This window comes from Lolium rigidum, chromosome 1, assembly GCF_022539505.1.
Source record: "Lolium rigidum isolate FL_2022 chromosome 1, APGP_CSIRO_Lrig_0.1, whole genome shotgun sequence".
NCBI classification, from domain to species: Eukaryota; Viridiplantae; Streptophyta; class Magnoliopsida; order Poales; family Poaceae; genus Lolium; species Lolium rigidum.
In genome coordinates this window covers 250,955,195-250,977,869 of record NC_061508.1, presented here as the reverse complement: position 1 = coordinate 250,977,869, position 22,675 = coordinate 250,955,195, and the positions used below count along the sequence as shown (strand labels likewise).

At 45.6% G+C, this 22,675-nt stretch overlaps 3 protein-coding genes across 4 annotated transcripts; all 3 read left to right on the top strand.

Annotated features, from left to right (window-relative positions):
• The first annotated feature begins 8,369 nt into the window (after positions 1–8,369).
• On the top strand, positions 8,370–11,942 carry LOC124692639 (cyclin-dependent kinase F-1-like). Its single transcript, XM_047226053.1, has 2 exons — positions 8,370–8,885; positions 10,931–11,942. The coding sequence occupies exons 1-2, from the start codon at positions 8,385–8,387 to the stop codon at positions 11,768–11,770; spliced, it is 1,341 nt and encodes a 446-aa protein (XP_047082009.1). The 5' UTR covers positions 8,370–8,384; the 3' UTR covers positions 11,771–11,942.
• A 185-nt stretch (positions 11,943–12,127) lies between these two features.
• Positions 12,128–16,427, top strand: LOC124692629 (sec-independent protein translocase protein TATB, chloroplastic-like). Of its 2 annotated transcripts, none has more exons than XM_047226043.1 (6): positions 12,128–12,352; positions 12,614–12,726; positions 14,474–14,533; positions 14,609–14,729; positions 15,589–15,714; positions 15,938–16,427. In XM_047226043.1, the coding sequence occupies exons 1-6, from the start codon at positions 12,166–12,168 to the stop codon at positions 16,060–16,062; spliced, it is 732 nt and encodes a 243-aa protein (XP_047081999.1). In that variant the 5' UTR covers positions 12,128–12,165; the 3' UTR covers positions 16,063–16,427. The 2 variants fall into 2 exon arrangements, with proteins under 2 accessions (XP_047081999.1, XP_047081995.1); XM_047226039.1 differs by having other exon boundaries at positions 12,605–12,726.
• Positions 16,428–17,308: 881 nt separating this feature from the next.
• LOC124683503 (probable E3 ubiquitin-protein ligase ATL44) lies at positions 17,309–18,426 on the top strand. The gene has a single exon (XM_047218000.1). The coding sequence runs from the start codon at positions 17,309–17,311 to the stop codon at positions 18,269–18,271; it is 963 nt and encodes a 320-aa protein (XP_047073956.1). The 3' UTR covers positions 18,272–18,426.
• Positions 18,427–22,675: the final 4,249 nt, after the last annotated feature.

The following is a 22,675-nucleotide window of genomic DNA, read 5'->3' as shown; positions in this document are numbered from 1 at the left end:
TCATAATTTTGGAGATGATTTGTCGCTTTTATATGAAAAAAAACATTGAAACGGCCTACGAAGAACATCCAAAAACCTTGGAATACACCAATATAGGGCATAAAAAAACCTATACTAGAGGTTGGCCCTAGTCTTGTTTGTCATCGTCGTTGTCGATATCGTCGCCCTAGCCGTTGTGGTAGTGGATACGGCAAGACTCTTTGCCATACACCTTGATGCATGCGCATCTCGCAGTCGTCTTCGTAGAAGAAGTTCAACAAGCAGCCGACCTCGACGTTGTGGTCGCGGGCGAACTTATTCCAGCCGTTGAGGAGGTACATAATGCCTTCCCGTCAAACAAGACCTTCACGGTCCACCGGCAGAAGTTGCAGCCTGCTTCCCACAGGTTCACCGCGACCGACTCCCGGATGGTGAGAAATTTAGCGAACGCGTCCGAGAGCTTCTTCTTGCTGGAAGGGTCACCATTGATGAAGATGATGAACTCGAAGTACTTGTTGCAGGGGCAGTCGTCTTCCTCAGGCGATGACGAGCATCCAGCCCGGCCGCCCCCACCCCTGCCACGGCCACGGCGCTCGCGACCGCGGCCAATCAAACCCGCCATGGAGCGCGTGTCGAGAAAGTTGGGTGGCGGCTTGGATTGTGGATGTGTGGTGCTAGGGTTGTGTGGGAGGAGTGATGAGCGAGCACCCTGTTTTATATGCTGGAGGCGGCAAGGGGGCGTGCATTAATGCTGACACATAGGACAAGGCACGACAAAATGTCTCCCTACACGTATGAGGAAACTGCACCGTCGCTACGTGGAAATTAAATTGCGTTCGCTAGAGGTAGGCGACGGGTGCGCGATAACCCTATGTGGCTAACGATGCTGACCCGCCACTCACGATGCGGGTTTTCTTTATGTCCAGCTTCTCCACAACATCCCCTATATAACGGAAATGGGCTTGAAACGATGGACACCGTACTGGACCGCACTATATCAAAAAGAGCTTTGGGACGCGACCGTCCACGCATGCTCTAAGATTTTGGATCTATGATTCCAAGTAGGTATTTTGCCGTGCCGCCAAAACCGTCGCATGTCCTTCGTGGCTGTCATCAGACGCCATGCATGTGCCAATCTTGGCTACACCCAGATCCACGGTGTGCCTGCACAACCATTGCCGTCACACCCCACTGACCCGACGATGGGCGCGTGCAAAACGAGTTCATTCCTGCAGAAATTTTAATGAGAACGTGCGGATCGATCCTTGGACGTCGCCGGCCGGCGTCGGTGTGTCTGAGAGCAAGTACAATAAGGCTGACTCAGCAGGCTATAAAAATTAAAATATGCTATAAAAATTAAAATAGTGTTGTTTTGCTTAGGTGGATGAGAGAGAAGTGGAGAGAGAAAAGAGATGGGCTCTCATGCAAGAGCTGCTTCTGCAGCGTCATTGCTAAGCAGACTTTATGAGTATGTGTGGTAGCCTTTTACACATAAAGTTATCAATCCTTAAAGCTCAACTATTATACAAGTTAATTATAGTTCGACTATAGCTGCACTTTATAACCAAGACCCACTGCACTATTGGAATTGCTCTGACGAGGCTGACGATGACCTGACCAGATACACCTTTGGATTGTTCCAGCCACTCGGGATCGGCGCGCGCCCGCAGATTGTCACGTCGGTCGATCGACCGCGACTGAACAAGGACTGGAGAGGCGATGGAAGATGACTGGTTTGTGTCAATTTACGCTCCATTGCACGACAGCGGCCGGTCTCTGCTCTCTATCCGTCCACAAATCCACATAGAGATCCGCATAGAGATGTTTAGTTCCCAGAATCAATCTAACATGTGGTTAGATAGTTAAAATGGTAGTGACACCTCCAGCTCATCAGAATTTAAATTTTAGATTTAACATTATCAGAATTTAAATCTTAGATTTAACATTTGATATCTCTATAGAAAGGCAGAATATTGAGTTCGTTTATAGGGGTGATTGTGTGTATGTATTTGTGAATGACTATATTTGTACCATATTTCATAAAAAAGGAAATATTTAGCTTCAAAATTTGTTAAAAAGCATGTAGTTCCAATGAACTTTAAAACAAGAATTGATTCTCTGGTCAGCGGGGAGTAGTTTACTGAACGTGGGAAATATTAAAAAGAAGATATTTCTACTCCACTTCATAATTCATCATGTTCACTTATTTACGGATAGAGGGAACAAACTATGCGCCAGTACTCATTATGTGAAATCTAGCTCTTTTTTTACTATGAAACATGCCTTAAATGTGTTCCTCATCGGCGATTTGCATGCTCATGCATTCTAGTCTTTGAGTGTGATATAGTTCCTTATAAAACGCCACCAAACGAAAGTCCTACCATAGGTAACGTGGCTTTGGGGGTGAAAAAAAAAGTCTCCGAGATCGATCGATAGTTGGACTCGTTATTATCAATGCACCTGCAGCGTTTTCTCCTTGAAACCTTAGCTTAGGAGGCGTGTATTTTTAGTTCATTTTTGTTCTTTATCATAGGGTTAGTGTTCGCATGGTGGAATTAATGTCGAGATGCATGGCTTCGGGTTCTCTTTTCTTGGTCAAACATGTTCAACTGCTGGCTTTTGCGTTATGAATAAGAAAGGTTGTGTGCATCTCTCTGTGCAGAGGCCGATTCTCCGTATCTTTTTCAAAAAAAGGCATGTTGCACTAGAGAGTGGCTAAGTGCCCGTGTGGTAGCAACATTTGGTCCACTTGGCAGAGACACTCCGCGATACATATACATGAGATGTTGCACACCGATCCATCATGGCGTCTACCTAGCCAAGTGCTGATAGGCTCTGCTAAAATAGGTCCAGAGCTTACTATTGAAAGAGCCGCAGAAAGAATGTCTTGATCGATAGGCGAGCCTCGGGGCTCACTAGAACGCTGTGTCACTATTCTTATGTTCATAGGGACACATGCTCACTTTTCTTCGTTTTTTGCCTTTTCTTTCTTCCATCGGCTTTTGACGGGTGTATTGTTTACTTTTCGAGTGTTCAGTTCTATTGGTGGCGCGCCAGACCTAGTTTGGCTATATGATGTTGTGGAGTTTGTAGTTTTTGCTCAATTTTCTCTAATTAATCGAGCCATTTATGATTTTTTGGGTAATTTTCTCTTATAACCTAGATGAAACCTATTTTCTTTTATTATCCATTTTTTCTCTCTTTATCTTTATGAAGTGTGTGAGCTCCTCTTTGACTAGCTTCATAAAAAGTGAGATGCAGCATAGCATAAAGAACGATCGGCTATGGAGGCCTAAACAAAGATGATGGCCACGTTCTTCCATCAGCAAAAGCATCGGTATGCAAAACGAGCATGAGTTTGAAGCATTTAAAAAAGGGTTAAGTACACTTTTGGTCCTTCAAATCTTGCAAAAGTCTAATTTTGGTCCGTTAACTCTATTTTGGTGTAAATCTATCCTCAAACTCTTAATTAAGTCTAATTTTGGTCCCTGAAAGCAGGGTTTAATGATGGTTGAATGATTTTTGACTCTTTTTGCCATCGTTGATAAAATTGGTCAGTTTTAATCTATCTGGAATCATTTGTCCTCGGTCCACAAATAGAAGAAATCCCGTTGCCCTAATACACATGTGTGTCACCTCTGCATTTCTTGCTCGGTGCAATCGTCCTCTCGCCATTTCAATAACTTCTGCCTTTCTTCCCGACGTAAAAGCCCTCTCATGTTCGTCGCTTCTACCTTTTCCGCATGTCTTGTCCGCCCTCATAGTATCAGGTGCTGCCGCTAGGTGATGGAGAAGAGTTAGGGTTACTACACGCCAAACGGATAATGATCACAATCTCACTGACGAACGTTCGTAATGCTAAATGCATAACTGATCTCGAGGTGGGATGGTCCTACGTGGACCAAATCTGTCCACGGTGGCAAAAGGAGAGATTCAAACACCGGTTAACCATCGTTAAATCGCTTTCAGGGACAAAATTAGACTTAATTAAGAGTTTGAGGGCAGGTTTAGACCAAAAGAAAGTTGAGGGATCAAAGTTAGACTTCAGCAAGACATAAGGGACCAAAAATGCACTTAACTTTAAAAAATAATCATGCAACATTATGTTGGAGCATGGACTTCGCCGGATCAACATCGCCGACGATGAATCTAGACCGCCAGAGCCCCTAGGTAGATCTAGACCTCTAGTCAGCATTGACTCACCCTCCTAGTACCCCTCCGTTTCCCTTGAGTTTACGAGGTGTAAGCCGTGAATTTTGAGATACAACTTGAGAACACCTCTAGGATGTCCATGGAAACACGACGAGAGGGTGCCAGCTGCAAAGAACAAGGATGGACGTGCTGGTTGATATCAGGGATGAAGACAAAGCAGAAATGTTGTAGGCGGATGAGGGGGAAGGGCATCAGACTTGGTTGGAGTGGTCTTGTGGAGAGATAATGAGAAGAAAGGAAGGAGAAGGAGTGGACCCACCCCTAACATATTTGTTAGCATACCTAGCGTTGCGAGTGACTTTAGTCCCACCTCACTAGCGGGAGGGAGGCGACATGTAACTTATAAGGGTGAGTAGCCATCCTCTCAGCAGGACAAAGTTTTGGGTGAAAAGGAAGGGGGTATTCGCTTGTGAGCTGGGGTTGGATGTGCCAACAAATTCCTATAAATAGTGTGGAGCTTGATCTAGGATGCTAACATTTGACATCGGAGCTAGCACTGACATGCCTATGTAGGGGACTTCCTAGAAAAAGGGATGTTAGGATACTAGTTTGTTGCAAGTGACTTTAGTCCCACCTTACTAGAGGGAGAGGGCTACGGGCAGCTTAATCATCCTTTCATCACGCATGTTTTTTTGGTAAGGGCTCTATACTTATGGGTTATGCTGGATTCGACAAACGCATGAATGCGACACGAGTTCGTGGGGCTGGGCACGGGCCCTAACCATAGCCTACGGGGAGATTAGAAAATATCCTTTTTTGAGGTAAAAATATACACTTTTCCTAACTAACAGCTAGTTGTTTTTTAATTGGTGCACAATCACATTTCTATCCGTGTAATGTTTTGGGCTAGCTCTGGGCCGCGTACCAACTAACCCAGTCTCTGTGTTTCGTCTCCTTTTCTTCAGCTCCCCATGGGATAGAGCGTTGTGTTTCATTTCTTCTTTGACTTGCTCGAGGTGGGAGATGGAAGCTGAGATAGGGTGAGCCGGCGAGGTCATGGCGGCACGCCCCGGGAGAGCGGTGGCTCGTGGGGGCGGAAGCCGTGGGCGTCGCCGTGTAGATTGGTTCGTCTCTGGTTCCATTTCCTCTGCCCACCCCCCCTCCCCCCCCCTTCATTTGTTCGACAGGGAGAGATGTGTTATTCGTGGTAGTCGTGGCCAGTGCAGGAATAGCAGGATGTTCCGTTTGTGCAGAAAGTGAGGACTAACCAGGAAATTAGTATGATTCACCTTCTTAGAGTTTCGTTTCTCCATTCCCCTTTCTTGTGTGTGTTTGTGTAACGATTTGTGTCTCTGTATGTTCCTCTACTGTTCTCATATGTTAAATTGAATCCGTGTACCTGGGTCCGTATGAATTTGTGAACCTGTGTTACACTGTGTAGTAACTTGTGATTGAATTTGTTCTTATATAGTTATTTTTTGGTTCGTGAAGATTTTTTATACGAATTTGTGATCTGTGTTTCACTGTCATATTGTTTATAGCATTTCGGTTCTGAATTTAACTGAACCTGCATTGAAGATGAGCCTGCTTCTTCAGCTCAATTTTTTGCAGATAGCCTGTGTTCATTAAGTAGAATGGCATCCTTTCTTTTCTTTCTATGTTTTTCGTGTGTTAGAGCATGTACTACTTTATGTACGGGTAGTCGTTGCACCTGATTTGTCACGATAAGTTGCCCATGATGTGTTGTTCAAACTGGTCAAATATATAATGGTTTAGCATCTTCACACAAGAAGTAGCATCGATTTCTTCTACTTGGAAATTTTTTCCATGACATCCAAACATAGGCCAAAATAGCATTGAATAAGACACACCGGGAACAAGAGGATTATTGCTAAGTGGGTTATGCATCGGGTTCTATCGGGAACAAGAGTTTCTCAGTTTCTTTTTTTGATCCCCAGTATGCATGCTCCTCAGTTCCTCAGTTTTGAGTGACTTAGTATCTTAATTAACCTATGTTTTTCAGTTTTTAGTTCTTCTTTCTTTAATCTTTTTATTTAGTTTCTCATTTCATTTTCTTAAGTCTCTCATTAATTCAATCATTGATTTTTTTTGGCATTTTCAGTCTTTCAGTTTGCAGTGTTATTTAGATCGTCATTATTTTTATTTTGATGTTTTTCAGTTTCTCATTTTCTATATGTTTCAATTTTCATTTTCTTTCGCCAGTTTTCAGTCATCATTATCTTTTTAGTCCTTAGTTTCAAATTTATTTCTTTCTTCAGTTCAATATTATTTTTCTTCAGTTATCAATCTGTCCAAATCAGTTCGTATTCTCCAATCTCTGTTGTTGATCAGTTCTCACATTCTTCGTTTTTAGTTAATTTAGTATTTTATATTTTATCCCAGTCTTCATTTTACTTTTTCATTTATTCATCTCTGAGTTTCTCATTTCTTCAATTTAGTCCTTAGTCTTCATTTTGTTAGAGGGAAAGGATCAAAGGTTGATGTCGAGAACTTTTTGGCCTTAGTCAATCAGTTTTTTATTATTTTATCTTAAGCAATTTTCTCGCACTTTAGCTTTAGCTATCTTATTTTCTTCGGTCATTCTTCATTTTTTGTTTTCCAGATTCTCCATTTCATGTACCACAACAAAGAACGTTTTTAAAACGTACATGGTTTTTTCTGAGAAACACAGTACAAACGCAGACGCTCACATACACGCGCATACACTCACCCCTATGAACGCACACACGCGCACCCTAACCCTATGAGAACCTCCGGAAGACTGAGCCGGCGGATTGGATCTTGAAATTGACGAAGTCACCACAGGCGCCTCGCTGTCGACGGGAACGTCGCCTCCCACTGAATGAATATTCCGCCTTTTATGAGACACACGAATGTCAAACCTGGGGTTTGAACTCTGGTGGGCTGGGGATACAACCATCCTCCTAACCACCCAACCTCAGGTTGGTTCTCACGTACATGGTATTTGATTTTGTAAATGTGAGATACGCCACATTGCCTCTGAAAGTCTAATATATATTACTTAAGATTAAGTTATGTCTTGTTAAAAGCCAAATATTTTATCTGAATTCTCAAGTCCAAGTTTACTGAGGCATGATTTCGTTATCTCTGAATTTCTAACATATCAGCCTGCCAGCTTGTTGACATTAAATTTCACAATATCGTTTAGGCACAATGAACATGCTGCGAGTCTTTTCACTACGCGTGTACATGCTGACCTGTTCCAGAGTGGTGCAGCTGTGCTCCGCCTCTCTTCACCGTCCTAGAGGTCCGTGCCAGCTATCGAACGACGCAGGCGCGGGCGCGATCCCGTTGCAGCTGGGTCCACCCGTGACACTATGTGCATGTCCTGTTCTTCTAGCTGGGAGTAGAGTAGCTAGTGCGTTTGTATTTTGAGGTATAGTCCGCCACGATGTGCTGTGTGCGAAGCTGCGGAAGTTTCATCCTTCCTCCCTCTGGGTTTGCGATCAAGAGCTCGGTTGGCGCGTCGGGAAGGTGCGATCATGGGTCAGACATGTGTTTTCTAAATGTTTGTTTGTGACATTTAGGTGATTCCAATTGACTCCGTGTATCCATGTATGCCAGTACCTAGCTATCTACCATTATATCTACTCTACTATATATACATACCAGAGAGTAAGGATGCTTCAAAACCAGTTCTAAAAATACAGTTGTGGAGGAAGTAGTTATTTAGATGATGGCGTGCGAGTTGGTGCATGAGGCCTTTCTTAGCTACAACCTGTTGTAACTCAATTTTAGATCCAAAACAGAACCGTTGGAACTCAATGTTGGACCGAGGAAAAGGAGGTTGAAAATGTGTCTGTCCGGTGTAATTGAAAACATGCAGTTTTTCCTTATTTCTTTGGTTTTTGAGTTATACAGTTGTCACCTCCTTATTAATTTCAAACTGTGCCTGTTTCTAAATTAAGAAACAGCTATCTGTCCAATGGTCACTCCCAAAATATATCCTTTTCTTAGTTTCTTTTATGTACGAAGAGTTCCTTTTCTGTCGAGAATCGGGTAGCCTAGTTTTTCTTTCTTTTTTTTCGCAAAAAAGTTTTTTTTCTTTTAAGAATCGAATCGTGTAGCCTAGTAGCTCGGTCCATTGCACACCGCTTGGCCCAGTGATAACATATCAAAGCCCAGTCGGCCTGCACACTCCTCTCTTCCAGCTTTCCTCTCAAAAGGAAGGGAGAGAAAAAAAAAATCCTCCAGCCGTCCCCTCTATCCCGATGGCGATCGGCGGCGGCGGCGGAGGCGGGAGCTGGAGCATCCACGGCCGCCCCGACGTCACCTCCCGCTACGAGGTCCTCGGGCGCGCCGGCTCCGGCGCCTACGCCGACGTCTACCGCGGCCGTCGCCGCGCCGACGGCGCCGCCGTCGCCCTCAAGGAGGTCCACGACGCCGTCAGCGCCCAGCGCGAGGCCGACGCGCTCCTCGCCGTCGCATCCGAGTCCTCCCCCCACGTAGTGGCGCTCCTCGACCACTTCCCCGGCGGCGACCACGACGACGACGTCCTCGTCCTCGAGTGGCTCCCGCTCGACCTCGCCGCCGTTGTGCGCGACGGGAAGCGCGCCGGCGGCCTCCCGGCCGCCCAGGTCAAGCGGTGGATGCTGCAGGTCATCGAAGGCGTCGCCGCCTGCCATCGCGTCGGCCTCGTGCACCGCGACCTCAAGCCCGGAAACCTGCTCATCTCCGAGGCCGGGGTGCTCAAGGTCGCCGACTTTGGCCAGGTTAAATTCCTCAAAACTTTTTTCTCAGTTCGGCTAATGAGTTTCTTTTATGGATTTAGTCCTCGAGAATTGGTTCTCTTTCGGTAGTAGCATGTCGAAACTAGTTGGTGGATGATTAGTGGTGGACATCTTTCCTCAATTGACACAGAATATTGGATTTGTGTAAATATACAACTTTTTTTTTTTTGATTTCAATAGTTATACTGAAATAGAAGCTGCTTCTGCAACACCTTAGCGTTTGATTTAATGGACTCCAGACATTAACATAAACATGATATAGCCACACCCACAATTAGAGCACCTAAGAAGCTTACGGGCAATGGATGAAGCCATTGCTGGAGCAGATGCGATGTCCCTCTCCTGCTCGGTGCAGGGTGCGACAAAGGGTCAGTGTAGTCGATTGCTGTGTCACTGTGTGTACCGGCATCCTTCGCGGCGCACCGACACTACCCGGTCACCGGTACCGTAGGTGACGATCTTTCCGTTTTGCAACGCTCTCCCTAGATTGGATGAGATGTGGCAAGCAAGGTGGAACCGTGCTTGAACTAGTCTATCACAGGTGGATGTTGCTCCCCTCTCTTTAGTTCTAGCGCTGGTGACTGGGGACGAAAACCACTTGTTGATTTGGGTGCCACCGGCCGTGGCGTTAGGTGGGTGTGGGGCATGGAAGCTGGGTTTGTGGCCCCTCCCCTGAACGTTATCTTTTCCAACTAAGCTGGAGCTCAATCCAACATGCAGCTCTAGTGGTCTATAACTCTTTGGCGATATAACTGCCAAGGAACCATTTTATTTGCAATTTGTATACATCCAGAATAATTTGATGACCGAAGGATCATCTACATCTAGAGCTTGGAACTATTGTTCTGGAAATCATAGGAATCTATTGTTGTGAAATAGACCTCTGAACTATATGCTTTTTACGGATGTTGAAGTGGCTGTGCTCCAACATGGAAGTTAATACCCATTGGAATTAAAATCGGGCTGATAATGAAGAAATAAATAAGTTATGAGCAGTTATTGATCAGCACTGAGGTTAAAGATCTAGGTATCTGTTTCATGGGTTAATGTATGGTGTGGTCTCGCCTTTAAGGTACTAGGGAAACTTAGTATGTGATTTTCCTAAATTACATCTTCACTTTTTAAGATGTTACTTTGTGTGCTTTAGCTTTATGGGTTGATATTATGCTAAGGCATACCTGTACACGGCACAGACCTTTCAATTTGGAAGCCAAATGTTGTGACTATTTGTCAATGGACCCTACCTTGCTTCCTTCTAGGATAGTTAATTATTCACATCAGCTTCACTCCAGCCATTAGATGAGTATAGTCGAGAACTTCCCGTATTTCATTAGGACACCCAGACCCTGTTTTAGGCTGGATCGGGTGGATGGGTTGTTTTCTGTGGTTTATAGTGTTGGAAGTTGGTAATATGTTATTTATAGGTCACCATCTTCAGTTTCATTAGTTGAGCTGATGCATGATCAAAATAAGTTGCATTAGATAAACGACTAACAAGAGCATTTTAAATACTGTTAAAGAATTTTCCTTGAAGTAGTCAACAACTCTATGAAATATACACGTGTTTATATCCAAAGATTGTTTTGAATTCTTAATTAAGTTCTTACATACTGTTTTATATTCACAATTTCAATTAGAAGGCTTTACGACAAATAAATTATTTTGTCATAGCAGTAACAGTGCTCTACTAAGGGGCAGGCTTATTTCTTGTGATGGAACACATGAAGACTACGTGTGGCATATCATATACTCCCTCCGTTCACAAATATAATACGTTTAGACATTTCAAAGTGAACTAGATACATCCTATAATTAGTGAATCTACACACTAAAGGTAGACTAGATAAATATTAAACTAGATGAATGTACAAAATGCTAAAGCATCTTATATTAGTGAACGGAGGGAGTAGTTAATCAAGTTTGTCTTTTTGTGGTATAGCGGTATGCTATACCTCTGTACTGCTTTCACTTGTTTGTATCAGTTGGTTTGATTTTGAGAAGTTCTTTTGCTCTTTGTTCTCCCTCAGGCCAGGTTTCTTCAGGAACAGCCAACTCATGAACCGGAAATTCCTGCTGCTCAGGAGCCAGAGAGACTCACTGCAGCTGACTACCTAGATGAGATCGACCAACTCCGGGCCAAGTCCACTTATGGAGATGTCGACAGAATGAGCCTTCAGGATGGAAACACCTCATGTTTTGCCACTTGCAGCACAGCAGACATCGACGATGATCCATTTAGAGCGTCATATTCATATGATGCTGAAGAAGACATGGGGGATGAAGAATCTGGCGCCTTCACTTCCTGTGTTGGAACACGGTGGTTTAGAGCTCCTGAGCTCCTATATGGTTCAACCAACTACGGCCAAGAGATCGACCTGTGGTCACTAGGATGCATTTTGGCTGAGCTTCTCAATTTAGAGCCTGTATTCCCAGGCCAGTCTGATATTGATCAGATTGGTAGAATCATCGGGATCCTGGGCAATATCACAGAAGAGTCCTTCCCAGGCTGTTCAAATTTACCCGATTACAACAAGATCTTCTTCAACAAGGTTGAGAAGCCTGTGGGCCTTGAAGCATCGCTTCCTAACAGGTCTGCTTCTGAGGTTAGCATGATAAAGCGTCTACTCTGCTATGACCCAGCAAAGAGGGCCAGTGCTTCTGACCTGCTGAATGACCCCTACTTCACCGAAGAACCCTTACCCGTACCTATTGCTGGATTACAAGTACCAGCATCGAAGGGCGACGACGACGATGATTCTGCGGAAGAATGGGGTAATTTCAGAGACGGCAATTCAGATTCGGACATTGATGAGTTTGGTAGCATGGATGTCACCAAGACCGACAAGGGTTTCAGCATACGCTTTTAGCGAGAAAGGAAGGTGCATACGGTGAACACGATATCTCTGTACCATTTCTTGCAGACCTGATGATGATTGTAACATGTTGTATGGAATTCCGGCAAGTTGTATTTTGTAAACTGTGCGATTGTGTACAAGAACCAGCATTCTCCTGGTGGAAATAAAGTTGCAGTTCAGTGCATGCCCTTGTGCTGGCGTTTGTCGTCCGTTCCCAGAACGCGAAAATTTCGCAAGTTGCCACTTAAAAATGCAGCGAAGACGCAGAGTGGCATTTCTCTCGGTTAAAGAGCAGAATTTCCAGCCGTCGGATGCCCATACGGACGGACACGTGCCAGGTAAGTTGGTGAGCCTAAATAATCATGTGGCTGCACCTGCAACCCTATCTCGAACTCGCCCGTGCCCCGATGTCGAGCAGCATCTTCCTCTGCTCGGCCCAAGTGCGCTATGCCAGCCTCCCGGCGCCTCTCCGGCAGCCGGGCCGCCACGCCCGGCTTCCCCCGGCCGCTCCGGCGTTCGTCTCTCACGGCAGCCATCGCCCTCCTCCCCTCCACTGGACTGGCTCCGGGATTCGGATGATCTCTTCTTCCTTCGGTGAGTAGCCCTTTGCTTGCTTCCTGAATGAGTTCTGCACTCCCGGGAACTTCTTTTGATGCGGGCTGTCTCATGATGTCTCTCGATTCAGCTAGCTGCAGATATGTTTGGTCCTTGGCTGTTGGCACCCTATTAGTCTATGATTCTATCTATCCGGGGCTCGATTCATTTGTACTTCTATCTCAACCCGCCAGATCGATCTCGAGGTTCGATTAGGTTCTTATCTGATCTTTGTTTTGTGACGAAGTGTAGTGCTCACAAGAAGAAGACGCAGAAATGGTATCTGCGCTTCTTTATTTGGCGTTGGAGCCCCTGAAGCTCTGGTCATTGGAGTGGTTGCTTTGCTGGTTTTTGGGCCCAAGGGTCTTGCAGAGGTAAACCTTGCTTATCCAGGGTTCTACCTTCATTTTAGTAGGGAAAATTAGATTCATACCATTAAAAGATCAGATCTTTAGAAAAATACCACCGAAAGTTTTGGACTTAGAAAACTACCATCCAAATCTTGCCCCGTTACTACTTTCTACCACCACCGTTAGCTGCACGTCAACTGAAACAAACCGGTCAAGTTACATACGGGAAAGAAAGACCAAATCCATCCCAGCACACAACACACGCAGCCCACACGCACGCAACTCACCCTGCCCAGGACGAACGGAGACCACTAGGCGACGCGCATCTTCTGCTGTTAGTCTTGCTGAGTATTCCAGATCTTTGAGGATGGAACCGTCATGCCGTGGACAAAGTACAAACAGTTAGCTGTTACTTTTGCTGAACTTTGTGTCCAAGATGTGTTATATATGTCTAGCTGTGGGGCTGCTAATTTGCTTTTGTTAGAGCATTTCCACCGGCGCACCTCAAACGGAGACCCCAATAAAAATGAAAAATTCGAAAATGCAAAAGACGGCGGATTTCATTCGATTTCTAGCGACTTTATACAACAGACGGCGAATACAAAAAATAAACTAGCGGTTGAAGGCAGTTGAAGGTTGTCGCCACTGTCATCGGAGAACTCCCAGTCCTCCTCTTTTGGCGTCGGTGGTGGAGAAGGAGCGGTGACGAGGTCGACAAAGTTGCCGGAGTCCTTGGCGGACTGCATCTCCGCCTTCCAAACGGAGCAGGTGCTGCTCCGTGCTGCTCCGGCGTGTCCTCCGGGTCGTCGTGGCCGCGGTAGTCCGCCTGGGCTTCGAGCTCCATTTCCTACCACTTCTTCGCCGGCGGGTGCACAATTTCCTCTTTGGGGCGGCGAAGGTCGAGGCGCCCCCGTGGAAGTGAGCCTGGCGCCTCCTTCTTCACTGGCGCCGTCCTTCCTCGCTAGTGCGGAGGAGCTGCCTCGTAGGCCGTTGCGGATGACGACGATGCCGAATGGCCTCGCGTACGACACCGGCCGCCGGACCGGGACGAACCGGACCGAGAAGCGCTCGACGCCGCCCGTGGCGCATGCGCTGCGCCTGCGGGAAGAAGAGCGGCCAGCGAGGCGGGTCGATGCCGTGGATCCGTGGCTGGTATCCGTACGAGGCGGGTCAAAATTGATATTGGGCTCCCCGGTGCAGATGCTTTTATATATCCCAATGTGGTGCTGAAAGTTGTGTTCATATGTCTTGTTATATCCGACTGTAGTGCTGCTAAGTTTTGGTGTTGAAATGTTGCTGGAAATTGGGATGGAATACAGCTGCTCAAATTGGAGATGAACGGCTGGGAAATGGTGATGTTATATATCCTCAAACGCTATTTTGAGCAAGGAAACGGCGAGTTAACGGTGATGGTAGAAAGCAGCAACGGAACAGCTTTTGGGTGGTATTTTTCTAAGTCCAAAACTTTCGATGGTATTTTTCTAAAGATCTGATCTTTTAATGGTATGGTTCCAATTTTCCCATTTTAGTATGATAAGCTGTTCACTAATTTCTCAGTAAAGATATCATCGTTTGAGGCCTTATGATTTCTCAACCTCCTGGAGTACTGCCCTGTCTAAATGATCATACCGTCTGTTATACAAACTATGTAACCATAACGCTTTCAGAAAAATAAACTTATATGAAAAATAAGTTTTTCTTTTGCGACCAGTGGGAATCAGAAATAAATGAAAAAGTGGCCAGTATGTCACTCTTGCTTGCTTGTTTGCAGGTGGCTAGGAATTTGGGGAAGACTTTGCGTGCTTTCCAACCAACTATTCGGGAGCTACAGGTTGGTTCGGGATTTACTAGCTCCAATGTGACTAAGGATTCTCTTATGTAATGTAATCTGATCCTATGCAATTAGGATGTATCAAGGGATTTCAGGAGCACCCTTGAAAGAGAAATCGGACTTGATGAAGATCCACCGTCCACGAGCTATAGGCCTCCACCCACAAATAACAGCCAACCACCTGCTGTCAACCAAGGTTAGTTTTTCCAATCCATCCAAAACTTCTTTCAATGAAATGATGCCCAAGTTGTGTAAAGCATTCTTTTCGGAACCTGTATGTTTAAAAATCATGCTTGTCAGTCAAACAACAAAAATACCCGGGGTATGCATTGTTCTGAATCTGATCTAGTGACCCCGTATGCATTGTTCTGAATCTGATCCAGTGATCTCTTGGCAAGTTATGTTTCTTCATTACCATTTGCTTTTGATAGTACGGGAGCATATGAACATATCATGTCAGCTCCCAATTATTGGATAAGATCCTCAATCCCTTGTTTAGTAAGTTTATCGTGTAATTGGGAAGGTATTTTTAGTTTGTGCCTTGAGTCAATGAGACATAAGATCTATGATTTGTTGCTTCGTTTCGATTGTTAGGCCTTGCACAAAAATGACCCCATATGAGGAATAGAACAATCCTTCTATCTTGCCCCTGGGGCGAGAGCCCTGACACTCCCTAACTGTTGAACAAAACAGTTTTGATCATACTTCTTTTATCTTTTTTTTATATAAATACTAAAAAATTACCAGCTTCTGTAAAGCTTATATTTTAATCAAGTGGATAGCATTCTCCCTGCTCTTCATCATGCATGGTTTGTGCCATGCTTGAAGCTTAAGGCCCATGATTTTTAAAAGGCTGGTTGCTCTGAATCTGTCAGAAAAATGGTGCCATATTTTCCTCATACCAGTTAATCAGCTAAAAAGATGGATTTCCAGCAGCCTACAGAAGTCATTGATGTTAAGAATCCATGGCACTGCCTTACTGTTGTTTAGATGTCAAGCCTGAAACAGCTGTGCCTTACACCAGCGAGGAACTCATGAAAGTAACTATTTTTTAGATGTCAAGCCTGAAACAGCTGTGCCTTACACCAGCGAGGAACTCATGAAAGTAACTGAAGAACAGTTGGCTGCATCCGCAATTGCTGCCTGGAATGCGCAGCAACCTCCCTCATCTGAACAGCAAGGTATGCAATATAGTTTTGTAGTTTATTGAGTTATTTACATGTTTCAGTATCATATAAAAAGGGAAATTCTGCATAAAGCCAGTAATATGTGAGTTTATGACATTTTTCGAACAGTGAGAAACTTTTAAGTGCATATTTGGCAGGTTATAATGACCTTATGATTATTAGGCTGTGCAAAAATACTTCCATACTAACTTTGCTACACCACATCCTAATATTTCAGAAACAGCAGCACCAGCACCTTCGGAAAGTAGTGACACAGCATCATCAGGAGAGGGTGATGGTGCTGTGATGAACGAGTCCAACTCAAGCAATACTGAGAAGGCGAAACCGAGAGATGAGGCGTAGCAATAAAAACAGAAAAATATATCAAATGCAGAGTAGAGGAGGGTGAAAGCTTTGGTTTCAACTGGTTTTAGAAAAATCGGACAAAAATGTTCTGGTTTTCCACTTGGTGAGGTGGGTTGGCCAGGTCATGAGTGATTCTGAGGCTTCGAGTAGTAGCGGCTTGGTCTGTTTTGCTGTGCCCGTTGTGTAGCATCGAGAGATAGGTAGGTGATGTAAGATTGAGCTGTGTATATTCTGGTCGTCCCTCAAACTTCTTGTTTTGCCACGGCTGTTACGACCTGCCTATACCATATTTGTCATTGTGTATGGTGAACAGATAGATTTTTGAAGGGATTGATATCTGTCCATCATGATTTGTGCGCTAATTTCCATGTTTCGATCCCTTGGGATTATTAGCCCACCCAAAATCGACCTAGTAATCGAACTATTTGGGATTTCTGGGATCTTATGTTAGGGCGGGATAATATACTCCAATCTTTTAAGTATACATTATAAATTGCAGAAGCTATGTGGTTCCCCTGTGTGGAATGTCATTTCAGTGCTAGGGTAGTTGCCTCTTCAGGTTTGATCCATGACTCCTGTGCTCAACATGTCCTCGTCCTGATAGGCAAAGCCCAGTTGCCACAACTGACGACCCCTGCTGTTCGAAAATATCTCTCCTTTTGGGCTCATTTTCCACACAACTAAAAGACCTGTGCGCTTCTGTTGGCTGCCAACTCGACTTCAAACCTATTCCGGCATGATCCAACAGCAAGAGTCACTGAACAGTTCACAACCTGCGGTAGGTGTCGTACGCCAATCATGTCTGAACTTACGCACCAGATCACCGTTGAATAATGTCATGTCAAAGCTCGACAGCTTATTGAACTACAAAAGGTACAAAAGGTGATCACTGACAGTGGTTGATCAATCCAAGAATGAGAAGCATGTCTGCCGTGATGTTGAGCAAAATACAAGAAAGCCAGAAAGGGGGTGCACGATGCTTACACCAAATCCCGATAATAAAAGAAAAGAGGAAAAGCTGTAAGTAACACGACGAGCAGCAAAATCCAAAAAATATTGAGCAGCCTCAATCAAAGTACGTCCAGCTAGCGACTCAACTGAATATATCTATCTTGCAATAAGCATGAGTGCGACGCACAATCGTTTTCACAATGATTTGTTGATTGATTCACACCAACGACATCCTATAAACCATATCTCTACACAAAGTCGTCGGAATTGGATCAGGTTCTTAGCTGGAGCTATGTCGTCGCCCTCGTCATTGCCTGACACTTCCGACGCCGACGTTTCTGACGGCCCCGGGCCGGCCAGCTCCAACTTCACGCTGATGTACATCATCATCGCCGTTGCCATCGCCGTCGTGCTGTACTTCGCCGTCGGCTACGGCAGGTCGCTCCTGTCCCAGTGGCGCGCTCGTCACGGCGACGGCTCGCTTCCTGCCACCAACCTCGGGATGAGCATGGACGACATCGCCGCGCTCCCCACGTTCACGTACAGGGCGCGAGCGGCGCCGACGCCGTCGCCCCAGGGCAACTGGGGCGGCAAGAGGAGGAGCGGAAGCAAGGGGAGGGCGGCGGCTGCGTCGGTGGAGTGCGTGGTGTGCCTGCAGGAGCTGGAGGACGGTGACGTGGTGCGCGTGCTGCCGGCGTGCAGGCACTTCTTCCATGTCAGCTGCATCGACGCCTGGCTGTGCGCACACTCGTCGTGCCCAGTGTGCCGCGCACACCCCGAGCCGGAGCGAGCGCGCCCCGGCGAGGCTGCCATGTCGCCACCGTTGCCGCAGCTGCGTCGCTGCGACGTGTCGCCCGAGCGGCCTACGGCGACGAGAATCTTCGCGGATATCTTGGCACGATCGCCGCTGAGGATCGGAGGCTCGACGAGCGGTTCGAAGGAGAGGGTCGTGTCCAGGTCGCCGTCACCGGCACCCATGGTGCGTGACTACGTCCTGTCGAGGTCTCCGTCGCGGACGCCGTTGACGCATGGGATGGTGGACGAACGGTGTTCGTTGTCGCAGTCGCCGCCCCAGATGCTGGAGGTTGTGGTGGTTCGGTCGCCTTCTCCGATGAGGTTCGGCCGTCAGCCTACGACGACGTGCGTTGGCGTGTTGGAAAGCACAGATGCAAGTATGTCGGCATCGCCATCCCCGCCGGCGACATTTTTCACAGAGGAGTCGTCTTCTAAATTGTCACCGGAAGTGCCATACTAAGTAGCAAGTAGGTACAGGAACAGAGGTAGCAAATGTTACATTGCCACCTACTGTCCATTTAGTTGCACAGCGTGCATTAAGATAGAATGAACAATGGCTGTCACCATTGCTTTGAGGTGCATTTTGGAGCTTGTTATCCGATTCTTAGCGCCTGATCATTTTGCTGCAAAGAATGTAAATATTCAGTATCGAGCATGTTTGACAAAGAAAGAGCAAAGTGCCCTTAAAGCTTTGTTTCTCCCCATTTCATGAATTGTTAGCAAAAGATAGCTATGCACTCTTTTCACTTTTAATTGTTGCATTTGCAACTGCAACAAAAAATAATATGCAAAAAAGGGATGGCAGGGGATTGTAAATGTTGATTCTGTGATGACGTTGAAACAATTCACCATTTATTATTTTCCTGCTCGGCAGCAAAATATGTGTGGAGTGTTGTGAGTAAAACTATTAGGGCAAATAATAGACATGGGAATTTTACACAGTATTTTACCTGGATTGCTAGTTTCCATCCAGGGAGGACAAATTTGCATGTGGTATGGTTGGCTGCCATATGCTGCGCGATGTGGAAGTTAAGAAATAGAGTGTGTTTTGATTTTAAGCTGATTAAACTTCTGATGAGGTAGTGTGTTATGCAACTTCTTTTTTGAGATATTAGGCTAGTTTACAACAGGGTATTTAGCAGAAGCTCTTCAGATGATGGCTCTTTCTCTTCAATTCTCTTCAAGAAGGTCCCTGCAAACCGAAGATACTCAAAGGGGAGGATGATCAGGCGCATGGATGAAAACCGAAGTGTTAACCAGAAACTAGGGTGGCTAAGAGCATGTCTAACAGACCCCTTAAAAGGGCCAAACCCGTATAATAACCGCTGAAATACGGGTTTGGGCTCTACCCGGCCGTCTAGCAGGCCCCGTAAAAATGGCCCCCGCGTCGATTTTTCCCGGTTTCGATTACGGGGTGGGTATTCGCCCCCTACTTGTGCGGGGTGGGAGTGGGAATAGAGGGCCAAACCAATATCCTCCCCTCCACTGTGCGCGAAGGGTTTCAGCGAAACCCAACCGCCGCCGCCAACGCCCGATCTCCTCCGCCCCGCCCTTCCCGGCAACGACGCGCCCGGATCCCGCTGCCATGGACCCTCCGCAAGGGCCGCCGACCGCCGGCGGTGCACCTGCTTCGGCCGTGGTGGTTGATGTCCCCGTCGGAGGTCCGCCAAACGCCGGCGACGTGTCGGCCATGATCTCCGCCACCATCCCGTCGAAGAGGAAGAGGTTTCCGAAGCAATTCTTCGAAGCCCCTGTGGCGGCCGCAGCTCCTCCGGCCGCAGCCCCGCCGGCTGCCAAGAAGGGGGGCAGGATGAAGACGAAGGCGGCCGGGCCGAGGGGTGCCCCGCAGTCCATGGTGAAGACAAAGGCAGTCAGCCGCATCGGCCTCACGCCTCCACCGTCTTCCAAGGCCACGGCCCCTCCTCCCTCCGTTCCGTCCGATGCGACGCCCGCGCCGCCGCCACCCACAATGGACGTAGACAAGGTGTTCGATGTTGAGTCCACAACATCGTACATGGACATGCTCAACGAATCCGCGGTGGATTTGGACACCGGCATCGATGCGTTCGATGGGGAGGGCAACGTCGAAGAGATTGATGACGAGGAGGAGGATGAGGGTGACGAGGAGGTGGTTGAGGTTGATCCGGCTGCCACCGGTTCTTCCTCGACGCCGAAGCCACGCACGGCGAACTACAGCGAGATCGAAGACGCCATCTTGGTCCGTGCTTAGAGTAAGGTGGGGATGGATACGTGCACCGGAGTGGACCAAGGCGGCAAGCGCTATTGGCAGCATCGAGAATATTCTGTTTTACGGGATGGGGATACGGGTTCTGCTAGCTCGGACGAGTTTTCGGCCGGTGAAAACTCAATACAGGGCCCTCTAATCGCATTTTAAGGGGCGAAAAAATACGGATCCTGCTCTAATATGGGAGTTTATGCATGTTTGAAAACTTTTATGTGTCTTTGATGCCTAGACCTTTTGTTGGATGGTAGAGATGTACTTGGAAACCTGTAAGCTTGCTGGACGTACACTTTAGCTTGCTTGGTGCCGCTTTAGGCGTTCTAGAATTAGCTAGTTTTAAATTTGTGCCTTTTCTCCCTTTTTCTCTTTGTTTTACTTTTCACTTATTTGTTTGGTTTGTAAAAGAATACTGTTCCGTTATTGGCTGCTAGTGGAACCCAGAGCTTAGGCTTCGTATGGATTTTGTTTTCTTGCATTTTTGCTTTATGACATTTACTTTTCCCCGCGTTCGAGTCAATTTCAAATTTTAATTGACAACTCAACTCATCTTTGCATTTTTTCAAAAGAAATCTTCTTGCTTATCTTCTAATATTAACAATACAGATTTGTTTCCATAGAAAAAACATTGAAGGCTTGTTCGACTAAATTTCTATTCGTTCAAAAGTCATCCGGCACGTCCTTGCCACCATTCGTGCTCTCTATGATTAAGCATTCATTTTGTGAAACTTTTTCGACCACAACCTACGGCGCGGAGCTATGTATTCTCATTTCTCAAAGCCCTAAAAGTTGCCATACCGCTCTCAGAGTTCTAAGAATCCATTCCCACCTGAAAGTTGGCATACTGTTCTTGCTGGCGAAGTATCAACCTAGCCGCCGGCCAGCTAACTGCTTTATCTGATAGCTGCTAATCAGACTGAGGGGGCACGTTCTCTGTTTTAGTATGTATGCGTGTGGTAGAATGTACTGACAAACTCCATGCATTTCGTATGCGAGGCCGCGCAGTTTATTGTTCTCCCTCGGCTCACATCAAATTAGTACTCTCTCCATGCTAGAGAATAAGTGTCTCAGTTTATTCACAGTTCTGCCATAAACCATCCCGTGTCTCTAATTTCCACGACCACTTACATAAAAGGATTATATTTCGTTTTCTAAGGTCCTTTGCCCCGAGACCACCTTTATTTCTTGATCTACAAACCCTTTTCCTAGGCCGTCTTCTTCTTAACCACGCAAAGGATTCTTCTTTATCCAAAAGAAACATGGCCATATAATATGAAGGAATCCCAGATAAACAAGAATCAAGAAGAGTCAGCCTAGCTCCAAAAGAGGCAAAATCACAAATCCAGGCTTCTAGTTTTTTATAATGAGTTTGGCATCAAGGAAATCTCAATCAGCATTCTTTAGACCGGAAAAGGTTACACAAACCAACTTTATTTTTTCACATGAGCATGATGTACAAGCTCATGTAGAAAAAGGACACCATCTATAGTGTTTCTACCATTAATAAAAGCATTTTGATGTTTGTTCAACAACTTATCAGCGTAAGGGTCCAACCTAATGGTAAGGGTCTTTGTTTTTTTCTTCAAAATGGGGCACCACGACCCCAGCCTCTACAGGGCAATGCGATGCACACAACCTTTATGTTATTGCAAGTTTCACAAGTATCAGTTTTAGAATTCACGGATCACTTAAAGTAACAGAAAAATGAGCCATCTAAAGAAAGAGCAAAGTCCTCTATGCATCTTGAATCCTGCTAGAATGTTGCCAGCAATCATGGCTGCCGCCATCAAACAATTGCACCCAATATTCATAGATCCCCGCTGCTCCACATGGAGAAGATAATATCACATGTGAATTTTAGAAGCCGCTCTGTGTATAACCTGCAAAAAAATCAGTTTTGCTCATTTGTTAAAAGCAACATCCTTTCGACAATTTCATATTGCCAAAAATAAAGCACAAACTCCCACACAAATCCGCGCCTTTGTTTTTTTATCTACCCCATGAAGCCAATTACCAAACAAATTTATTACATTAATTAGGGGAGGGATATTATAAGTAAAATGTATTACTCTCCAGACAAGACGAGCAAAAAAGCATGACATAAATAGTGTTTAATGGGTTCCTTAGAATCACAAAACACACACTTAGCACACCCATTCCAGCATCTCTTTGCAAGGTTATCTTTAGTAAGAAATACTTTTCTATAAAGAAACCACATGAAAATCTTTATTTTCAACGGTAGGCTATATAGGTATTTTTCTCAGAAAGGCCGTGTGTCCATTCGTAAAATCAGCATACATAGGCTTAATTGAAAAAAAAAAATGTCTGTACTCAAGTACCACTTAAAACTATCTGCTTCATCTGTAAGTCTTACTCCCACCAGCATACATAGGCTTATCTAGGTTTCACATTTATCACCTGTAAGTAGATGAGTGACTCCTATATTCAGCAGTCTTTGTGCTAAGACGTCGCCCACTAAAATTTCTTTATGTCTAACTATATTATAGAGTGTTGGATATTGGGATGCTAATGGAGAATCACCAAGCCATATATCTTTCCAAAAACATTTTTTCTTACCAACTCCTATGACAAAGGATCCTGGATGAAAGAATTCATTTTTAACCC

Excerpts from the sequence above, each read along its gene's own strand:
- LOC124692639 (XM_047226053.1), top strand. The coding sequence starts at position 8,385 with ATGGCGATCGGCGGCGGCGGCGGAGGCGGGAGCTGGAGCATCCACGGC. Across the intron at positions 8,886-10,930 it reads AGGTCGCCGACTTTGGCCAG|GCCAGGTTTCTTCAGGAACA; the intron begins GTTAAATTCCTC and ends GTTCTCCCTCAG.
- LOC124692629 (XM_047226039.1), top strand. The coding sequence starts at position 12,166 with ATGTCGAGCAGCATCTTCCTCTGCTCGGCCCAAGTGCGCTATGCCAGC. Across the intron at positions 12,353-12,604 it reads GATGATCTCTTCTTCCTTCG|TGCTCACAAGAAGAAGACGC; the intron begins GTGAGTAGCCCT and ends GACGAAGTGTAG. Across the intron at positions 14,534-14,608 it reads CAACTATTCGGGAGCTACAG|GATGTATCAAGGGATTTCAG; the intron begins GTTGGTTCGGGA and ends CTATGCAATTAG.
- LOC124683503 (XM_047218000.1), top strand. The coding sequence starts at position 17,309 with ATGTCGTCGCCCTCGTCATTGCCTGACACTTCCGACGCCGACGTTTCT.